General features: G+C 34.3%; 2 protein-coding genes across 3 annotated transcripts in view; one reads left to right on the forward strand and one right to left on the reverse strand.

Annotated features, from left to right (window-relative positions):
- The window catches only part of FREM3 (FRAS1 related extracellular matrix 3), a 60,748-nt gene extending 57,455 nt beyond the window's left edge, over positions 1-3,293 (forward strand). Inside the window, exons 22-24 of the mRNA XM_026668626.2 lie at positions 554-741; positions 834-980; positions 1,137-3,293. Coding sequence (XP_026524411.2) covers positions 554-741; positions 834-980; positions 1,137-1,658 — 857 coding nt within the window. The 3' untranslated portion in view covers positions 1,659-3,293. The remainder of the gene's footprint in view (positions 1-553; positions 742-833; positions 981-1,136) is intronic.
- Positions 3,294-5,363: 2,070 nt separating this feature from the next.
- Positions 5,364-21,065, reverse strand: part of SMARCA5 (SNF2 related chromatin remodeling ATPase 5) — a 31,432-nt gene continuing 15,730 nt past the window's right edge. For both annotated transcript variants that reach the window (XM_026668804.2, XM_087963084.1), the window contains 13 exons: positions 20,909-21,030; positions 20,679-20,831; positions 20,258-20,390; positions 19,446-19,594; positions 19,177-19,296; positions 18,967-19,077; positions 18,211-18,324; positions 17,900-18,022; positions 16,679-16,811; positions 14,927-15,045; positions 12,723-12,935; positions 8,741-8,851; positions 5,364-8,353 (listed from right to left, as the gene is read on the reverse strand). In XM_026668804.2, coding sequence (XP_026524589.2) covers positions 8,288-8,353; positions 8,741-8,851; positions 12,723-12,935; positions 14,927-15,045; positions 16,679-16,811; positions 17,900-18,022; positions 18,211-18,324; positions 18,967-19,077; positions 19,177-19,296; positions 19,446-19,594; positions 20,258-20,390; positions 20,679-20,831; positions 20,909-21,030 — 1,667 coding nt within the window. In that variant the 3' untranslated portion in view covers positions 5,364-8,287. The remainder of the gene's footprint in view (positions 8,354-8,740; positions 8,852-12,722; positions 12,936-14,926; positions 15,046-16,678; positions 16,812-17,899; positions 18,023-18,210; positions 18,325-18,966; positions 19,078-19,176; positions 19,297-19,445; positions 19,595-20,257; positions 20,391-20,678; positions 20,832-20,908; positions 21,031-21,065) is intronic.

Here is a 21,065-nt window from a genome sequence, read left to right on the forward strand (position 1 = left end):
AATATATGCCAAGCATATATTGTTCATAAATATTGTTGTTCACAAATTTCAGGCCTTTGTAGTTTAAATGCAAATTGTGACTTACATTATTTCATTGTACAGTTACACATTTATTTAATTTATATTGTAGGGTTTTTAAACTTAAATTTTAGCATTAGTAATATTTAATTATTGATTGAATTGATTAGCAATTTGTTAGCTACTCAAACAACATGATTACATCTAGGAATATAGGATTTGGATTTACTGTACATATTAGTCTATGTAATAACTTGCAGGTTTGGAGATCATATTTCCCCCTTGAATGGCATGCCAAGAGCCACTTTTTCAAAGTCATAAACTGATCTGGAGTAAAAAAAACAAATTTGATTTTTTTAAAATATTTAAAGTGAATTCAACTTATGGTTAATGTGATTATCTTAGTCTGGTTAATTTTACTTTTCTGTCACATGAAATATTATTACTTGGTTATTGAATTTAAGATTTTGGGCAAATACATCCGACGGCTTTTTGAACCACAGTTGATTTTGAACTCATGCTTCTTTAATTTTAGGTTCAGAAATCTATGGTCGTGTCATGGTGGATCCTGTTCAGAATTTAGGGGAATCTTTCTTCTGTAACATTGAGAAGGTGTTCTTATGTACAGGGGCCGATGGGTATGTTCCCAAGTATAATCCAAGTAACAAAGAATATGGTTGCCTAGCTGACTCACCTTCCCTATTGTACAGATTCAAAATCCTGGTAATGTATTCTAATACTAGGCTAATAGATTCTCATAAACATCATTTTTAAGTTTAAACTTAATAATATACCATTATTTCTTTATTCCCTAGGATAAAGCTCAACCAGATACACAAGCAAAAATGTTTGGAAATATGGCATTCCACGCCAAATTAGCAGTTGATCACATTGATGGCTATCCTTTGGTCAAACAGCCTGGTTCTGATGGTTTCAGCCTGCTGTCAACTCCATTATTTCAGGTAAAAAAAAAAGTGATGGATCATACTGTTATTGCATGAAAACTAATACATGCAGGTTAGATGTGCAGCTACTGGAGTCTCACTTTCTTTTTCATTTTGCTTAGTTTTCTAATTTTTTTTAAATTTCATCTGTTTGTTTATTTTTTAATCTAATAGGTGGCAGTGGGTCGAGAATGGTACATCCACACCATCTACATGGTTCGATCACGTGAAAATGCTCATAAGGGCCTTGGAAAAAGAAGTATTGAGGATCACCATGTTTTATCTTGCAATAACAGCACCTCACATCTTAGTCGCTCTCGGAGAGCTGTTTCTGATATTCCTGCACTTGCCCAAGATATTGGTACTGATAAGAATAGAGGAACAAATATCCAGCATATAGTTCTTGACCGATCTAATAAAATTACCCTCAAGCAAAAAGAATGGTCTCCAGCAGGTAAACCCTATGAAAAGCCAGTCCTGCAAATTCCAGGAAGTAATGCAGAAGACAAGATAATTCCCATTATTGGAGGTGCAATTGGACTATTGCTTCTTCTCTGCACTGTTATAATTATTATATTACTTCTGAAGCGTAAGGGACATTCAACTGATGGAAAAACAAGCTCATTTCCCAATCATTCCAACAGTAATGAAACTATGACTACACAGCAGAGCAATAATGATAGCTCTGAAGTTTAACAGCATTGATGACTCTGAAGATCTTACATAATGGAAACCACATGGGGCCGGGCTGGAGGTGGGGTAGACATGGAATTAGGCTGCTGCAGTTTTGGTGCTATGTTGTGTGAGATTCCAGCATTTGGAAGACAAGTATAGCAAAGATAATCTGTATAAAAATGTGACTTATTTATAACTTCCCCACCAACCAACTCCCAGGAACACAGGATGATCTCCTGGAATAAAATGTTAATTAAATTTAGCATTTCCCCCCTGAAATGGTGCTTTAAAAAAATCCATTAGCAGGTATGTGTGCCTTATCTATCAACGTGAAAGCCTGGTGCTATTCAAAGGGATATTGATTTCCTTTTCATTAAGTTGTATAGTATTTAGATTTATACCATTTTTATATGAAAGAGTGGGAGGGAGGTTAAGAAAAAAAAGGTAAAATTTTAACTAAAGCAAATATCTATAATTAAATCTCAATGGAATCTGTATTGATAAGCAAAACACTGTATTGGAAAAATACTGAACTTATTTAAAGAGAATGTTTCTTGAATGTTTTAATATACAGGTATTACAAATAGTCTTTCATACAACATTCTGCAATGTTCTGTACTTATGTAACATAAATGTCATAAAACTAACTCATTATTAGATTATTATTCCAGTTGCTTGTGGTTAGTCGTATTTTATTTATGTTAGTTCAAATAGCTCTCTCCTAATGGAACTTGGAAAATATTGTAAAACTTTGTGAATAATTTGCATGACCTTAACTGCTTGGAAATTTCTTTTCAGAGTGTTCTTTTAAAAAAACAACTACTACTACTTAGCTAAGCAATCATAGTAAATTTTGTGTCAATACATGCAACTGTTTAAAAAATTATGGGACAATTATTACCATGTTATTTTGAAAAGAAATCATTCTGGGAAAGGGCTATTCAATATTGTTTTAGGAGAATCAAGATGGCACTTTACTATTATTTGAATAAAATAGTGCCATATTTTCAAAGCTGGTAAGCCCCTTTATTATTTCAACTTTAATTATGAAAACTAGATAGAATTGTTTTCAGTTTTAAAGCAACTTTCCATGCCAGACTGATAGAATCTATATAATTCCAAAATAAGTAAGTTATTGCCTCTATTTGTTGAGATTTTGTGGTGTTGAATTAATCAGCATATACTGAATTTGGTTACAGAATTTATATATTTATCACGTAGTAGGTTTTTGTCCCAGACATCTTGAAAGTTTTAGATTCAAAATGAGTTTTCTTACAGAAAATCAAAGTACATTAATAAGATTGCACCAACTTATTTAGAAGCTACACCAATTTCAGTAGGAATAAATAAATTGTAAATGTCTATGTGAGATCAAAGCTTTAATTAATCAGAGAATGCTGTGGAAAGTATTTTAATATACTAAAAACTATCCCTGGTTAATTGGACAGCCAGTTTTATTTTTTTAACAGCATTTGTGTTGTTAAAACAAAGAGTTTCTTTTTTCTCATGCTTAGGAGGAAACTCCTGTTAATGGTGCTTGGACACTAATTTGTCTATAAACAATTTAATTAAGATTCACCTTTTTAATTGATATAATTCATTGTGCAATAGTTATATCTATCATTTCTTGTCTAGAAAGAAATTCTCAGACTACTACTGACAAATCTCTATGAGTTTTAATACTGTATGCTAGTGTCCTTTAAATATTTTAATTCATAGTGTTTATTAGCTGATCAGGCAAAAATAACTAACACATAAAAATATCCTGCTTTATAGAAGAAAATTGTTAATAATAGATCTTCCAGCTGCTGCTGCTGCTGCTGTTTCTTTCATTTTATATAGGGCAGTACACATTTCAAGATTATTTGGAAAAGTGCATTGTATAAGATGCGGTGTATAAGGGTTATATAAGGGTGGCTCAGTGTCTAAGACGCTGAGCTTGTCAATCAGAAAGTTCGGCGGTTCGAATCCCTAGCGCTACCATTACTTGTCCCAGCTTCTGCCAACCTAGCAGTTTGAAAGCATGTAAAAATGCAAGTAGAACAATAGGACCATTTTGGTGGTGAAGGTAACAGCTTTCTGTGTGCCTTCGGCATTTAGTCATGCAGGCCACATGACCACGGAGACATCTTTGGACAGTGCTGGCTCTTAGGTTTTATAATGGAGATGAGCACCACCCCCCAGGACCGGAAACTAGCCCATACGTGTGAGGGGAATCTTTACCTTTTTATTGCATTTATTCTACTATTCATTAAAACAAACCGACATTTGTGGCTTTCAAAGCTAGCATGAATAGCCATAATACCTTTCCAAATAACAATAGCAATATATTTTTATTCACCTGTACCAGCTAATTTCAAGTTACTCACATCAGAGGACCATGCTATATTTTCTTCAGTACCTTTTATCTGCCTAGACATAGCAGCTAGTTTAGATTCCTCCTTGTCCCTTCTTTTTTGTTAAGCCAAACTAGTTTAATGGTTCATTTATGAAGAAATATATGTTTGAAAAATTCTCAATGTAAAATTGACAAGGTTCTTTTGCTTAAAGGAAGTCAAAATTTGCAAGATTTTAATTAGCGCAATAATATGGTTTATATACTTGGTTGATTATGAACAAATTTATCATATGTTAATCATTGGTTATTTATTCTGTCAAAATCATGAGTTTAATCTTAATAACTGTAGACTTTCACATTTCCAGGATTACCACTTATATTTACCAAGCAGTTGGAGGGTTATTTCATTAATATGATACATATGTTATTTATGTTGAAGCACTAAAGAAGGAAGCAAACTCTGAAAGGAACATCTTGAAACAGCCTTTGAAAAATGGTATGCATTGCTTGTACATTGCTCTGTAAGAGGAGAGCATTTGGTACTCTGATAAGGCTGCAATTTTATTCACACTACCTGGAATAAGATTTGCTTCCATGAGATCTCTTTCCAAAGTTTTACTGTAAATTATGACAATTGGTACAGTCATCCAGTCTATTTTTCATTTAGCAACTGAAAGATGGAAAGCCACGAAAATACAAGCATTCTTTCATTAGTGTTCCTAATGTAGAATAAAAAGTCCTTGAATAGTAGATTGCTGCAATTTATATTGCATTTCGGATGTAAAAGATGTAAGGCATATATCTCTATACTTACTATAAGTCAACTCACTTATTTCAAAGGAAAGGTAAAGCTAGGTTATCAAGAACAGAAACACTCTATTTCACTCGTGTATTATGGTATACTGCTCATGCCCTTTGAATTTACCAAAATACTCTTTCAGAGACCATTTTAAAAAAATTGTTTTTTCACACAAGTGTTTTTTCCATTTGTGGTCATATTGCTTTAACTAAGGCATTAGGCCTAAGCATAAAGTCAGATACTAAATGTAAATGTCATGACAGTAGTGTAAAAGACTAAACTATGCTGTTATTAAAGTTGAAAGCCTGGAATCTGCAAAACCACAGAGTTAATTTTACTACAGGTTTACTACAATAAACTAATAAACCAGAATTAAATTATATTTAATGTATTATTATTTTTTGCTACACTTGTAAGTTGTCCGTAGCCTTTGATTGATACGAATTGTAAGATATGCTTGCCAGAAATTACATTACTGATTGCATTCTGATTAATAAAATCTTAAGATAGTGGTAGAGACAGAAAATAATTTGAATTTAGCTGGTACAAGTGCCCATTATTTTTTTGTAGAAAAAAACAGAACAATTCATTGAACCAAAACACATTTTCTTTTATTTTCAAGTAATTAGAAAATATAAAATTACTATGTTAAAATGTATCCTTACATAGATTTTTCCTGTTTTATTCCTAACATTTCCTAATGTAAAATATATACAGTCATATGAAAGAGTGTACACCCTCTTGGAGTTCTGTGATTTTACATATCGGGACATAGTAAAAATCATGAGATACTTAGCAATTCTTAAAAGTAGGTAAATACAACAAATTACACCATGTCATCATTTATTTTACGAGAAAGCCAAAATGGAAAAACCATGTGTGAAAAACTAAGTACATCTTATGATTCAAACGCCTGTAGAACCTTTAGCAGCAACAACTTGAAGTAATCATTTTCTATATGACTTTATCAGTCTCTCATATCGTTGTGGAGGAATGTTGGCCCACTCTTCTTTACAACATTGCTTCCATTCATCGAGGTTGTGGGCATTTGTTTATGTATAGCTCACTTGAGGTCCCACCACAGCATTTCAATTGGGTTGAGGTCTGGGCCATTGCAACACTTTTTCAACCATTTTGTTACAGATTTGCTGCTGTGCTCAGGATCATCGTCCTGTTGCATGACCTAACGTCAACTAAACTTTAGCAGATGGCCGGCAGATGGCCTCAGATTTGATTCTACAATACTTTGGTATTTGTGGTTGACTCATGACTGCAAAGTACCCAAGTCCTGTGGCTGCAAAAAAAAGCCCAAATCATCAAGCCCTCCTTTACTGTGCTTGACAGTTGGTATGAGATGTTTGTACTGATATGCTGTTTTTTTTTATTTCTGCCAAAAGAGCACTATGCATCATTGCAGAGGTCTCCAAACTTGGCAACTTTAAGACTTGTGGACTTCAACTCCCAGAATTGCCAAGTTTGGGCACCCCTGCATTATGGCAAAACATCTCCACTTTGGTCTCATCTGTCAAAGGACAGTGTTCCAGAAGTCTTACAATTTGTTCAGATACAACTTCACAAACCTAAGCCTGCTGCAATGTTTTTTAGAGAGAAGAGACTCTCTGCTGACAACCCTTCCAAAACTATACTTGTTCAGTATTTTTCTAATTTGTCATGAACTTAACATTTAATGCTAACTTAGGCCTGTAGCGTTTGAGATCTTGTGGGGTTTTTTGCAATTTTTTTGACCATTACAGTTTGACCTTGAATTGAATTTGCCACTCCTGGGAAGATTGACTGTCTTGAATGTTTTCCACTTCTGAATAATCTTCCTCACGAATGATGGACTTTAAATTGTTTGGAAATAGCCTTATAACCCTTCCCAGATTGATAGGTGGCAACAATTACTTCTCTTAAGATCATTGCTTGATGTCTTTCCACTTTGACATTGTAACACACACCTCAACGCTAAAAAACAAACTCCTAAAACTTCGGCTTTTATTGAGGTAGTCACACTTGCTGATGATTAATTGATCAAGGGCTTGATTAGCAGCATCTGGCTGATATTTAGGCTCTTCATACCTATGGGAACTGTAAGGATGTACTTAGTTTTTCACACATGGCTTCTCCATTTTGGCTTTCTTTTTGTAAGATAAATGATGACATACGTTGTTATTTATATGAGGTTGTATTTACCTATTTTTAAGAACAGTTAAGGACCAGATGATTTTTACTATGTCCTGATACATAAAAGCATAGAACTCAAAGAGGGTGTACTTTCTTTTTCACATGACCATATTAGCTAATTACATTTTATTATAACAATGTAAATTGATAGGCTAAGTGTGAAGTTGGTGGTTTCCACAATTGAATGATGAAATAAAAAGTTCAATCCATGATCAGAATGTTTCAGTTGTACATGCAAAGCTTGATCATTACCAGTGACTGCTAAGTGACCATTTTTTCAGGGATTGCTTATGTGAAGATTATATAGAAAGCAATCAAACTGTACCTCTATTAGGTGGACTAAAGAGCACAACCAAGAACAAGACTAATTCTTGTTTTCTGTGAGAAATCTAGAAATAAAATTTGAGTGGAAAGGTTTTCACTTAAACATTATTCTATCCTCTTCTTCTGGTTATTGTGTAATAAGCTAATTTGAGATGATTTTCTTTGGCTTACCAGTTACTAATGCAGTTAACATGATGTACAAATGGGAATACAGTTTGATTCTTGGCTTCTTGTCTTATTACTATTATGATTGAGCAGAATATAATAATTGGCAAGTAAAAAGAAAAAGTAGTCCCAAAAAGGGGAAAAATGACTGAGATAAGCACAACAACCATAGTTACTTTGTTGATCAACAAGACTGACTCTATCCTATAATGCAAAGCACAAATTCCAATGTAATATTTCCAATGACACTTTTGTGTCCCACAGACATTTTCATAGAAAATAAAAATGTTGGGTGGCTGGATGTTTGATATCTTTACCTGCCTATTTAAAAAGGCAAAAGTTAAGCTAAAGTACAGAGATCATCTTGGAAAACCAAAGGAACAGCATGGATAATTCTAAATAATTTGCTCAGTGATAAATGGTTTCTTTTTCACTGGGTATATGTCCATAACAGCTAAGGACATACATTGAAAACGTTAAAGCCTGGGAAACCTAAGCACTATATCTATAAACTATTAGCGGATAGTGTAATTTAGCATATTGGTGAAATAAAGAATTGAACAATATATACATATACATATATATATATACATATTAAAAAATCAACTACTAGGTGAAGCCTATTTTTTTATTTCAAGTGTTAATGGTAAAAAAAAGTTCAGCACAGCTGTTTTATTTAAAAACGTGACACTAAGTTACTCTTCTAGTTTAGCAAGTAAACAAACACATGAACCCAATGTCCTTTAATGACATAATAGTTGAGAATTGTAAAGTACATCTTATGAAGACCCGTAAAATTAAAGAACTAGCTTAAATTTAGTGATTAAAAGAATTCAGTATTCACAGCTTTAGTTTCTTTTTTCTTCCTCTTCCATCAGGAGTACCATCCAATTTACGTTTCTGTGTCTGAATGAGAAAAGAGAAAAATTGAGTCTCAGCTCAGAGAATTTTGTTCATCATGATTTAAATTACTGTAAAGCTGTAGTGAGGTTAAAACATTTTATAATTTGTTTTTCATTGTATATCGAATTCATATTTTAATTTTTTTTAAAAAAGTTTTTATAATATGGGAAAAGGAGTCTAGAAAAGGCTATCTTAAAACACTGGTCAATTATACACCATGAAGTAATGTAAAGATATGATTAATGCTACAAATCTAGACTTAATATGTGTTGTTTAAAAGAGTAGAACAGGAAATTATAACTACTATGGATTCATAATCTTTTCCCATACGTATTATTATTTATCATTTTCTTTCATCTGAATCTTCAGTCAAACAGATTTTACTCTCACCAAAGATGGTTTAGGTCCACGTTTCTTCTTTTCTGCCTTCTCTTTTTCTTCTAATTCCATGTTTTCTCTTTCAATCAAAGTGATTAAGGTATTACATCTTCTTTGTAATTCCTGAATCAAAAGCAAACAGGAGATTCAATAGTGTAATTGCCACTACACAAAGAACTTCACGTGATTACATTATGTTCTTTCTAATCATCTCCACTGTATAGATGCTTCCACATGTAAGACAAAACTTTGGAAAAATCTGTAGAATAATCCCTCCAGCCTTCCAAACTAGCCATGTTAAAAAGCTGTTTGTCAACAACTTATACCTACAGGTAGTCCTCGGGTTACGAGCATTCCCTTAGCAATCATTCAGAGTTATGTGCTTAGCACCCCCTAGCGTTTAGGAACAAGTTCCAAAATTATAAATGTTGCAGCATCACAGCACTTGTTTGTCCTTACGAATGACTACAGAAGGTCTACAACATTCACCCCGCCGGGTTTTCGCAGGCACTCCACCTGTGGAGACTCACCTTGTGAAGATCTCTGTCGCAGTTTCTTTGCCTACTTTTTTGCTTCAGGCTTTTGGTGCATTCATAGAAAACAGGCCTAACATACTGAGAGATCATGCGAGATCAGTAGTGCGAGATCTTATGTGATCTTGTACTTTAGGCCTCTATTCTCTATGAATTGAGGCCTGGATATTTGCAAATGGAGGGAAGGCTTCAGGCCTTCCCTCCGTTTGCCGTTTCCTTACCAAAATCTGCAGGAAGATTGCATCCCTGTAGGCTTCGGCAGTCCTTTGCAAAAAAAAACCTTTGTCTACACCAGTGTAGTTTGGGAGAGGCAGACGCCTCTCTCCAAAGCTCTGTTCCTACCAGCAAAGGGTTGCTGAAGCCTACAGGGACACAATCCTCAAGTGCTCCAGTGACAGGAAAAGAGGCCTGGATTGTGCACACGGCCTTCCGGGCCTCCTTTTTGTAGCTGTAAGCTGTCATCAAGCAGTTTGGCAGCGAGAAAGAAAGCCTGAAATGGCGCACATGAACCTCTGGGGCTCTTTTTTTGTCACTGAAGCCATCCTCCAGCTGTTTGATAACGAGAAAGGAGGGCCGGAAAGTGCGCACCCTTCCAGGCGTCCTTTCTCACCTCTAATCTGCTTGAGGAAGGCTTTGGCAACAAAAAAGGAGAGAGAAGGCAAAGAAACAGGCTGCAGAGGAAATATCTTCATCAGGTAAGTGACCCGGCGCAACAGGATGGTAGGGAGCAATTGGGATCCCAGGGGAGGGAGAATGGGATATCTTTGGGTCAGGAGGTCTTGGGTAGTCTGAAGCAGGTGGCCTGTTCCATCACTAGTCTCCCCATGGTCTTCCCCACCCTGAAATACCTCACGTGCATTTAACGAGCCACACATTCAATTAGTTAATGCATGGGAGAAAGGAGGAAGTGATCATGTTCAAAGTATGAGATTCATTCCCACAAATCCTTGGGTTACAAATGGAATGGGCACACTCCATTACATTCATAACTCGAGGGATATCTGTACTATGTATCTGGAACTACAGCTCCATTCCTTGGGAATCATATTCAACAATGAGATTTTATGGTGATGTAGCACTAAACACCTGGAAGGTAAGCGATCATCTACCAAATGAACCCTGTAATACTGAGCTATGAAGGCAAGCTTTCAAATTTAAAAAAAATGTACAGCTGTATGAACCATTTCTGAAGAATAACAACAAAGTTCGATATTTATACTATAAGCAGTACAACATATGGAAGGAACTTCTCTTGGTGGGGTAGAAATGAGGCAGAGAATAAAAACAGAAAAAAATGAATAGTTATACTACTTCAATAAAAATGGCAGTGTCCCTTTTGGGTTACTATTACATGAAGCATAGAATCTTCAGTATATTTTGAATGGAATTATGTCCCTAGTTAAGAACAAAGTGGACTATTTGAAACTGAACTTGGTTGTTTGCTTGCAGACATTTCATAATCCAACTAGATATCATCATCATTTGCACCAGGCAGCACATTCTTTTCAATAAGTTTATTCTCTTGTAATGACTCCCTCTCTAACGAATGAAAATACAAAACTTAATTGCTAATTATCCCAGTGCCAGTGCCAGAATGAGCATCTCAAAGGGAGGGGAAATGGAAAAAGCCCATGGCATGGTCATGTGATTTTCCACTTACTGACTGCTTTGTGTAACAAAAGTTCCCAGTCCCAATTGTGATTGGTAAATAAGGCCTACTTTAAAAACCATTTTTTTTACACAATTACTATGCTGCTCGAAATGTACAATTGGATGGAGATGTTTAGGCATTCCTCATCAAATTTTATGTTTCAATGGAAGCTGGTAGAACCTGTACCTCACACAAAATTAAGCATGACCTATTTCTGCAAAGGTGAATGGATACTTAATAATATTTTTTTAATGTTTATAGATTCAAAGTGTGCAGCAGCAGCAAAAAAAGTGAATACAATCCTGGGTTGTATAAACAGAAGCATAGAATCAAGATCACGTGAAATATTAGTACTTTATAAAACCTAGTAAGACCACACCTAGAATATTGCAACCAATTTTTGTCACTATGCTACAAAAAATATGTTGAAAAAGATTTTGGAAAAAGTTCAGAGAAGAGCTACTAAGATAATCAAAGGCCTGGAAACGAAAACCTACGAAGAACAGCTGCAAGATTTAAGTTTGGCTAGTCTAAAGAAAAGAAAAAATAGAGGTGACATGTTAGCAGTATTGCAGTATTTGAGGGGCTGCCACAAAGGGGGTCAAATTATTCTCCAAAGCACCAGAGGACCGGACAAGAAACAATGGCTGGAAACTAATAAAAGAGAGATAAGCAACCTGAAATTAAGGAGAAACTTCCTAACAGTGATGACAATAAACCAGTGGAACAGCTTGCCTTCAGAGGTTGTAGGTGCTTCATCACTAGATATTTTTAAGAAGAGACTGGGCAGTTACTTATCTAAAATAGTATAGGGTCTCCTGCTTAAGTAGGGGGCTGGACTAGATGTCCAAGGTTCCTTCTAGCTCATTCCATTCCTTTTCCCATTCTTATTCCATTCATAAGAAAATGGGGGAAAAAACCTATAGTCACCTGAAAAAGAAAGTAAACCCTCTTTAAGTTTCATGGTTTTATACATCAGGACATAGCAAAAGACATCAGGTCCTTAGCAGTTCTTTAAAAAAAAAAAAAGGTAAATACAATAGCAGATGAATAACACATGATATATTACACCCTATCCTCATCATAATACATAAAACCATGGAACTCAAAGAGAGTGTTCTTTCTTTTTCATGAGTATATGAACATTTCCTACAGCCAACTAAATACAATAAAGTAAAAAAAATAACATAAAATACAAAAAAGCTGTACATGCTTATCTACCAGGGAGATAAATCATATTAATTAAAACCCAACTATGAGAAACAACAAGAGATCATTGCCATACCCTCCCTTCCATAGTTTTAAACTCATAGTTTAAAGTTATGATGGCCTTAGAAGTGCCTTATGACCCATTTTCAAAGTTATTACCACTGCACCACTCCCGCAATCATGTGATCACAATTCCAGTGCTTAGCAACCAATATGCATTTACAACAGTTGCAGTGTCTTGCAGTCACATTATCACATTTTGTGACCTCCCCTACTAGCTTCTGACAAGCAAAGCCAACTGGGGAAGCCAGATTCATTTAACAAGCATGTGGTTCACTTAATGACTATGCAATTTATTTAACTACCACAGTGATTCACTTAACAACTGCAGTAAAGCTGGGCATAAAATTGAGTCTGATCACATAACTCAATTACCTCCACCACTCATTGTCTGAATTTCTGGTTGCAACTGTGGTCATAAATCAAGGACCATCTGTAAGAAACAATGTTTATCTACACATAATACAGTCTTCTCTATCCACAAACTGGTTTTCTTGTTTTTTGTCTTATTCAAAAAAATCAAACAAAAACTAGTACATACCATTGCAGTTCTAGACTTGAGAAACCAGTCAAATCTGAACTGGGGAGAATTTCGAATACACTGTCTCAATTCATCATAAACATTTTCTTTGTCAAATCCAAGTTTATGAAGCATACAGATCAAAAACCGATCTTCTTCTTCTGTGTAATTCTTCCCTTTGTTAGTACCATATGATATTCTCAATTGGTGAAAAGGTGCTTTGTATCTGCCAATCTGAGAAAAGGAAGGAAATCAAAATGGCATGTAAAAGTACACACACACACACACACTCAATGAAAATTTAGCTAGTACATATTTCTAGCAGCAAAAAAGCCTCTTGATTTGTAGATAAGTGATTAATCTGACCATATCAACAATATAAAACATAAATAAAACACAGGATATAAGTCCAGGGTAAACTAGATAAAAGGAAATTAATAAAATACATGTAAGTTAACATACAAAGCATCAGCATTCAGTAAACAATGCCACAATCTCAGAATACCCCAATCTGTTCAATATAATGGGTCCTTTGATTAACTGCTTTAACTATAAGTTTACCAGTTCTGCTTGCTATGTATAGATTAGAAGTCAGGAGGAAATAGGACAACCTGACATTTAAATGCCACTGGATTTCTTGATTTGTAGGAAAGCAACCTTTCAAAAATTTATACATTCTTTCCAAATTTGAACAGTGGATTGGAGTTTTAAAAGATCAGAAAAATAGAATAGAATATTTTATTGGCCAAGTGTGATTGGACACACAATGAATTTGTCTTGGTGTAAATGCTCTCAGTATACATAAAAGAAAAGATACATTCGTCAAGAGTCAAGAATCGTAAGGTACGACACTAAATGATAGTCATAGGGTACAATAAGCAAACAAATCATACTAGGAAACAGTCATAAATACATCTTAGTCTTTTTATGACTACATTTGAGCACAGAATTTTGGTCATAAATTGTTGCAGTCATTAAGCAGGTCACCATGTAACCTGACTCAATTTTATAACTATTTTTCCAACAGTTGTTAAGTGGATCACTATGACTGTTGAGCCAATCACAGGTTATTAAAAGAACCACATAGTTGTTAAGTGTACCTAGAATAACAAATCAGTATTTTTGCCATTTTCTGCCACAAGAACCCAATGATTGCACTTTGTCTCTCAAAGACCTTTAGAATTTGCTCTCCAATTATTAATGAAAAATAAGACTATAACACAAAACTGAATAGTAATAATATTGATCGCATTGCATTGTCATGAAATAATTTTTACTCTGGCCTTTTTATTTCAGGAATGCCAGCCCTGCCGTAGAAAAACATGCACTCTCCACATTCTATAATGTTTTCCCTGCGTAATCATTGCTGCTATTCTTCTGTACAGGGACAGCAATTCATCGCTTTAAAGTACAGATAGTCCTCGACTTACAACAGTTCATTTAGTTACACCGGCACTCAAAAAAGTGATAATGACCCTTTTTCACACTTATGACCATTGCAGAATCTTCATGGTCATGTGACTTACATTGGGGTGCTTGACAACTTATGCCGGTTGCAGTGTCCTGGGGTCATGTGATCCCCTTTTGCGGCCAAGCAAAGTCAATGGGAAGCCAAATTCACTTATGTTAATAAATTAACAACTTCAGTGATTCACTTAACAAATGTGGCAAGAAAAGTTGTAAAACCAGGCAAAACTCATTTAACAAATTTCTCACTTAGCAACAGAAATCTGGGCTCAATTGTAGTTGTATGTCCAGGATTACCTGTATTTCTAGAAGCACACAGTAAAGCCAAGGAAAAGTAGGACCTGAAACAAAGAACTGCTGAGAAGTGCTAAAGAAAGGTTCCCAATCTTTTAGTTAACCAGAAAACATATCCATTTTATTTTCTGAAATATGGAAAACATAACAATAAAATAGGAATGTCTATTGAGACTCTCAGTCATCCAGGTCATGGTTGTCCCACAGGTGCTTTTTCAAGAGGCAGCTGACCTTCTGGTTTTTCTTTGAAGACGTTTTGCTTCTCATGCAAGAAGCTTCTTGAATGAAAAGCAAAACGTGTTTTTTTTTAAAAAAAAAAACAACCCAGAAAGTCCAAGTTGTGTCTTGAAAATGCACCTTTGGGACAATAAAATAGGAAAGACAATATTTAAAAACCAGTGGTATCATCCCTTATTAATATTTTACCATTTTTCTTCATATGATACAACTTAAAAGGCAATTACCTTTGTGTCAAGTGCTTTTTTAATACTAATTCTCCTCTGAATTCGAGCTTCGCCTCTTTCAATTTGTGCCATAATCTTTTCTATGTCCTGAAGCTCATTACATCGTTCCCAGAAAACAGCTGAAGAAAGTAAGTAATTTATTAGTTTTCTCTCACATGCTTGCAAAGTAAATCTATTATTGTTCAGTTTTGTATTTTTATTTCTTTTTAGATTTAACATAATTCTCACATCAATCAGCATAACATGCCAACTGGCTTAAGGCCTTTATCTTCCCAAAAGATGACATTTGGTCTGCTTCAACCATTTTGTTGTAGATTTGTTTGTTTAGGATTGGTATGCTGCATGAGCACATTTTTAAGTTAAGTTTAAGCTTACCTTAACATTTTCCTATAGAATTTAACACAGGATATTGCTGGGTAATCTACTGGATTACCCAGGAGTCCTCTGCAAATCCAAGACAGAGTGTATTCAAAAGAATAGCGGTTTCTTCCTTCTTCCTAAGTATACAATTCTTTTGTGGACTCTTTTAAGTTTGATAGTGGATGTGTAGCCTTTTCATTTTGATGGGGATCAACAACTCTTTTTCTGAGGTCTGAGGAGATCTCTTTGATTTACTTCCACAAGCAGTCATAAAGCACAGCCTTTAACAGTGACAAACTGATTTGTGTGTATTTTAAAATGGCTGGTCTTTCAAGCACCTGATTGTTATCCCATTGCTGGAAAATCTAACTCATCTTGCCCCCTTATGTAGTGCCTCACACTTTCTTTTCCAACAAAGAGTGAAAGTTAATTCAGCATGTTCAGTAAAGATACAAAATGAATCATTTTAACTACTAAGAGGACTTAGATAAAGCTTTTATAATAATATGGTAACAATGTTGCAGGATTACGTGTAATTCTAAAGCCTTCTCACAAAAACTTGTATGTTCTTCAAAAGAAAAGCAGATGGAATATAAAAGAAAACAACTACCCATATTTTGGCCTTGAACAGAACTTGAACAGAACAGATGGGGGCTTATATGTGCATACTGTGCCTGGGTTTGGGCATCCTGATTTCAGGATGTCTGAAACAGTGTGCCCTTATCTTCAAGGGCAGTCTGAAATCTTCACAATCAATAGGACAAAAGAGTATAAAGAATGTACACTCGCACTAAGTTTTGAAAATCATCAATATAGTACCGATTTTTACAAGTTTTCTATGACTAATGAATGTTTTTAGATCAGTTGGCTAGATGAATGCCAGCTTTGAAAAGAGCAAAATGAAAATGAAAAATGAGTTTCTTTTTGCACAGATGTGCTCATTATTGCAATCTGTATATTCTCTTGATTTCCTTTGTTGTGGATGATCAATGTGCACTTAAAAATGCACAAAAAAGCTCTATGGTACTTGGCTTGCTAAAGCTTAAGTTGTGTACATTCAGTGTCCATGCTCATTCGCCTGGAATAAAGTGAAAGTCTTCTGCAGGTTTTTGGCAGCAAGCCAGTGGAAGCTACCAAAAAGAAGGGCAAGAAGAGCAAATCTGCAAGTTAATCTTCAAATGTTGCTTTATTGTTTCTAGTAAATGTTTCACTATTTTATTATTTACGATGTACATTTTAATGTTACATTTATTATAAGTGTTTTACTGTTTGTAATGTTACACATATTATGGAAATGAGTCAAATGAAAATGGCAGCATGTATCAGACTGTATCACACTGGATTGTGAATATAGCTTTTATTACATTATTTAAAAATTTTAAAAAGTGTTACCAGAATATTCAATGACTTCCTCTGGAGTTTTTCCTTCTACTTCTCGAGCTATATTTTCAATGTCATCACGACCCCATTTTTCATTAGCTTTAATGAACTGATTGAAATCTCTTTTATTCCAGTTTGTAAATCCCTTCCAAAAAAAAAAAAGGAATAAAGAATGTGTTTAATACTACTGTCCTTTAGAACAGTGATCCCCAACCTTTTTGACGCCGCGGCCCGGTACCGGCATCAGCTGGGCGCCGCCATCTTTTTTTGATGAAAACGTGCTTCCGGTGAGCTTTCTACCCGGAAAAGCTCACCGGAAGCACTTTTTCATGAAAAAAAGATGGCGGCGCCCAGCAAGCCAGCGGCCCGGTAGGAGTTGTTCCGCAGCCCGGTGGTTGGGGACCCCTGCTTTAGAAGACAAAGCTCAGTTGAGTTGTTGATGAAGCTGAAGCTTGAAAAATTACACTATCCAGTTGAGGATAAACTCTGATTCTTCTAAGTATTTTTAAACATGATTCATAACCACACTAATAGAACTAATGAAGTCTGCAATTCTTGCCTCCCTAGCTCATAATCATAAATCCTTTATGACTGAATAACCATCCTCAATTTCATTCAAGTTCATTCAAGTTCAGGTCATTCTCATACTGTAAAAGCTACTCCAGAAGTATAAAGTTGATTAGAAGAGGTCAATAGTATCTTCTCAGGGAAAAATACCCACAAATAATACTCTTCCCTTTGCTGGATTTCAACTCAAGAAGCGACACAATAAATATTTGTTTATGGCATTTCTATGCCACTGTATCCATCAAACTCTGGCAGAAGCAATCTATGAATGATGGGACTGGATAAATTTGTTGAATGTATTCAACAGTACTGAACAGTATTTAAGATTAATAAAAAAATTTCTCAATACTTGGACTGGGGGACACTAGTTTCTGGAAGTCTTAAACCAATATTATTCTGAAGAATAAAGTAAAGAAAGGCTCATATAGAAAACAGTGCAGTTGAATAATTTTTAAAAAGGGCCAACAGAGAACATGACTGTACTAAGCTTATAAAATGCAGTTACTGACAAAACAATGTCCATCAAAGTATAGATCAGTTGTAGAACAAAACTATATTTCAATTTTGTATTCCTTTACTATAGGAACACTTTTTTTCCACTGTACCTACTAAGTCTAGAAAAAGAATTAAGGATAGTTTATAATTTGTCTAGCTGATGAGAAATACCTGAGTAAGTAGTTTTTCCTTTTCATCTAATTCTTCTTCATTAAGCGGTTCAGCTTCATCAATTTTAATTTGTTCTTCCTTTTGGTTCTGAGATGCATTTGGCAAGTCAGGATTACGAGGTACCTAAGGAATTTATATTTCTATAAGTAACTATATGCTCTAAAAACATTATAGTTTTATATACTGTATAAACCTCTAGTGGCTTTACTCAAAACATTTTTGAGTACATAAAAACATAATTGTTTTATTGTCATATAGTAAAACATTAAGAACTTTTTAAATTTAAAAAGCAAAAGATGGATGACTAATACCTTATATCCAATAGTTTTTCTGTAATAAAGAATTTCTTTTTCCAACAGTTCAAACAAACGTGGTGGAAAGAATTGGAAATCCTGAACATTAGGTTGTTTTGGAGGTCGCGGGGCCTTTAAAAAAAGACACATTGCACTATAATCATAATCACTTCAGTAACAGAAGTTAAGCAGCATTTAATTTTCACATAAAATACAAATTACTTCCATTTTATGTTACTGCCCCCCCCGAAAAGTGTCTCCCTACTGATACATAAATGTACTTAATTGTTAATTAATTGAGGAAATCTATACACGAATGGTTTAATTTCTGCAATCTCCAATTCTGCTTGATTTATTTTCATTGTTTGCTATTATTACAAAACAAAGAAATAACAATGTAGTGGTAAACTGAAAGAAAAAAAGACAGCAAAAATAATGACAAAATGCAAAACATATATTCACAGACACATATATAGACATATAAAAAATTTAATAAATATTTCAATGAATGGAACTGATATGGTTTTTTTAGAGGAACTAGAAACTGAATCTATAGGGAAGAAAACCATTCTCTATTCTATCTCTAACCACTGCCTGAACAGACATAGTTGGAAACAAGTATAATAAAAGCATATATAAATCTGCTGTGAATAGTTTTACATTCCAAAAATTTCATCAATACAATATGGATACCGATGTGCATAAAACATTTTAGGAATAAGTTTACAAGCTTTTCTACTTATTTTATTTTTAACAAGTTTCAATGACACCTACCTTTGGTGCTTTTGGTTCACTGACACGAAGAGCTTCCCTAAAATAAGCATCAACAGCATAGTTAGCTTTTCTTTCACGTTTAGGTGGCTCAATCCACTCTGTGAATGCCATCTGCAACATAAGGTACTTTTAGAAAATTGTATGGAAACATCATAGTTGTAAATGGACAGTAAAGTTAACCGACATATTGAAGGGAAATAAATGCATTACCTTTTGTTTCTCTCTGTAATCTTCTCCTTCAAAGTTATACACACTAGATTCGGTATCCACTGTAAAGTTTCTGAGTGAACTTTCACCCATTTTGGAAAGTTTTTCATTCATTTCTGCAGTCTACATATATAAACAGATTTTAATTAGTGTTTTGTAACAATCTGCTTTATCACAACAACAGTGCTCATACAGTCAACATCGTTTTCTGACAAAATCTGAATGAAGAGGATTAGTATAACTTTTTCTACTAGTTCCTAATATCCACTCACTTTCTTTGCACCTCTTTCCAAAATACCGTCAATGTCTTCATCTGTAATTTCACTCTCTTTTGAAGCAAAGACATGGGTAGCTCCATGTCGAATCATCTGCAACATTTCATCTTTTCCCAATTTATTCAGATTCTGATCTACTAGTCTTCCTATATATACATAAAAAAGAGAATATTCTCAAGAGGCTGATAACTTCACAAAAAAAGTTTTAAAAATAGGAATAACATGCAATTCTTTGACACCACAACATTTAACTTGTTTTGAAACTAAAAAAATAAATTATTTCTGTATTGAAAGCTGAGCTGTGATTAAAACAATAGTGTAATACCAAGCACATCTACTTCTGTGGCAAATATTTGGCAAATATTTTTTTAAGTAGTAACCTTTTATTATTCAAATGTAATCTGTAATTCTATTCCAGGGAAAGGTGAGACCAATTTTTCATATTAAATATTAAGTACAATTCTCCAACATTAAACAGAATGTATTACTGGATTATTTACACTGTAGGGTTTTTCCCCTCATCTAAAAATGTTTAAAAACTGACAATTGTACATACTGATGAATAAGATTTGCAACTTATCTCAAAATTAGTTTTGTATCCTTCCAATTATTATTTACAATTAAAATTATAACAGCAACTACTCTTAAATCAACATTCTAGATATAACTTTTAACTATCAACCTTATGTCTAGACAATACTTTGGGGTATATTTTCCCATTACAGTACTCAGCAATCATTTTTTCTAAGTTTGGTTATATTTAGCTTACTGACCACACATAGTATTAAAAAACAATGTAACATTTTTACCTTGTTGAATAACTATGGAATCTAAGCGAAGTTTCATTTCTGCTCTTTCTACTATTCTTTCTTCTACAGTGTTGTCTGTAATAAATCTGAATACTCTAACAGTCTTTGTCTGGCCAATTCTATGTGCACGATCCTATGTGGCAGGGGAAAAAAAGAATACTCAATTCATAAAAATTACATTTTTGTAATATAAGCAATAAACAATTGGCAAACAAATATCATTTTTCTTGAATAACTTTTAGAAGTCTAAATATTTACAACTTAAAAATAATATGTAATAATTCCCATAGAAAATTTATTTTAATATAATCATTTTTAATTAAAAATCCAGGCCGACAAGCAAACATATTGCTGCATGTCCAATATCCCTGGGGGGAAAAAGTCAGATTCGAACACAAAATTTCATAATAATCTAGCTCACCATAGCCTGAAGGTCTACTTGTGGATTCCAGTCAGAATCATATAGAATCACAACATCAGCTGTAGCTAGGTTGATTCCCAAACCACCAGCCCGTGTGCTCAGCATAAAGACAAATTTCGAACTGCCAGGTTCGTTATATGCATTAATGGAAGCCTACAATAAAAAAAATTGGTCAATTCACACTTCAGTGTGAAGACAAACAAATGAACCTCCTGTTTCTGCATACTTACTTGTCTTTCATCATGAGGTGTCTGCCCATCAAGTCTGCAATACTCATAATTTCGCCACATACAGTAATCTTCTAATATATCTAACACTCTTGTCATCTGGCTGAAGACTAAGACTCGTGATCCTATTGCATGAAGAAAGAATTTTAAAACTGTTACT

This window comes from Notechis scutatus, chromosome 4 (genome assembly GCF_049901735.1).
Source record: "Notechis scutatus isolate UNSWTSFEM ecotype Mainland chromosome 4, rNotScu1.2, whole genome shotgun sequence".
NCBI classification, from domain to species: Eukaryota; Metazoa; Chordata; class Lepidosauria; order Squamata; family Elapidae; genus Notechis; species Notechis scutatus.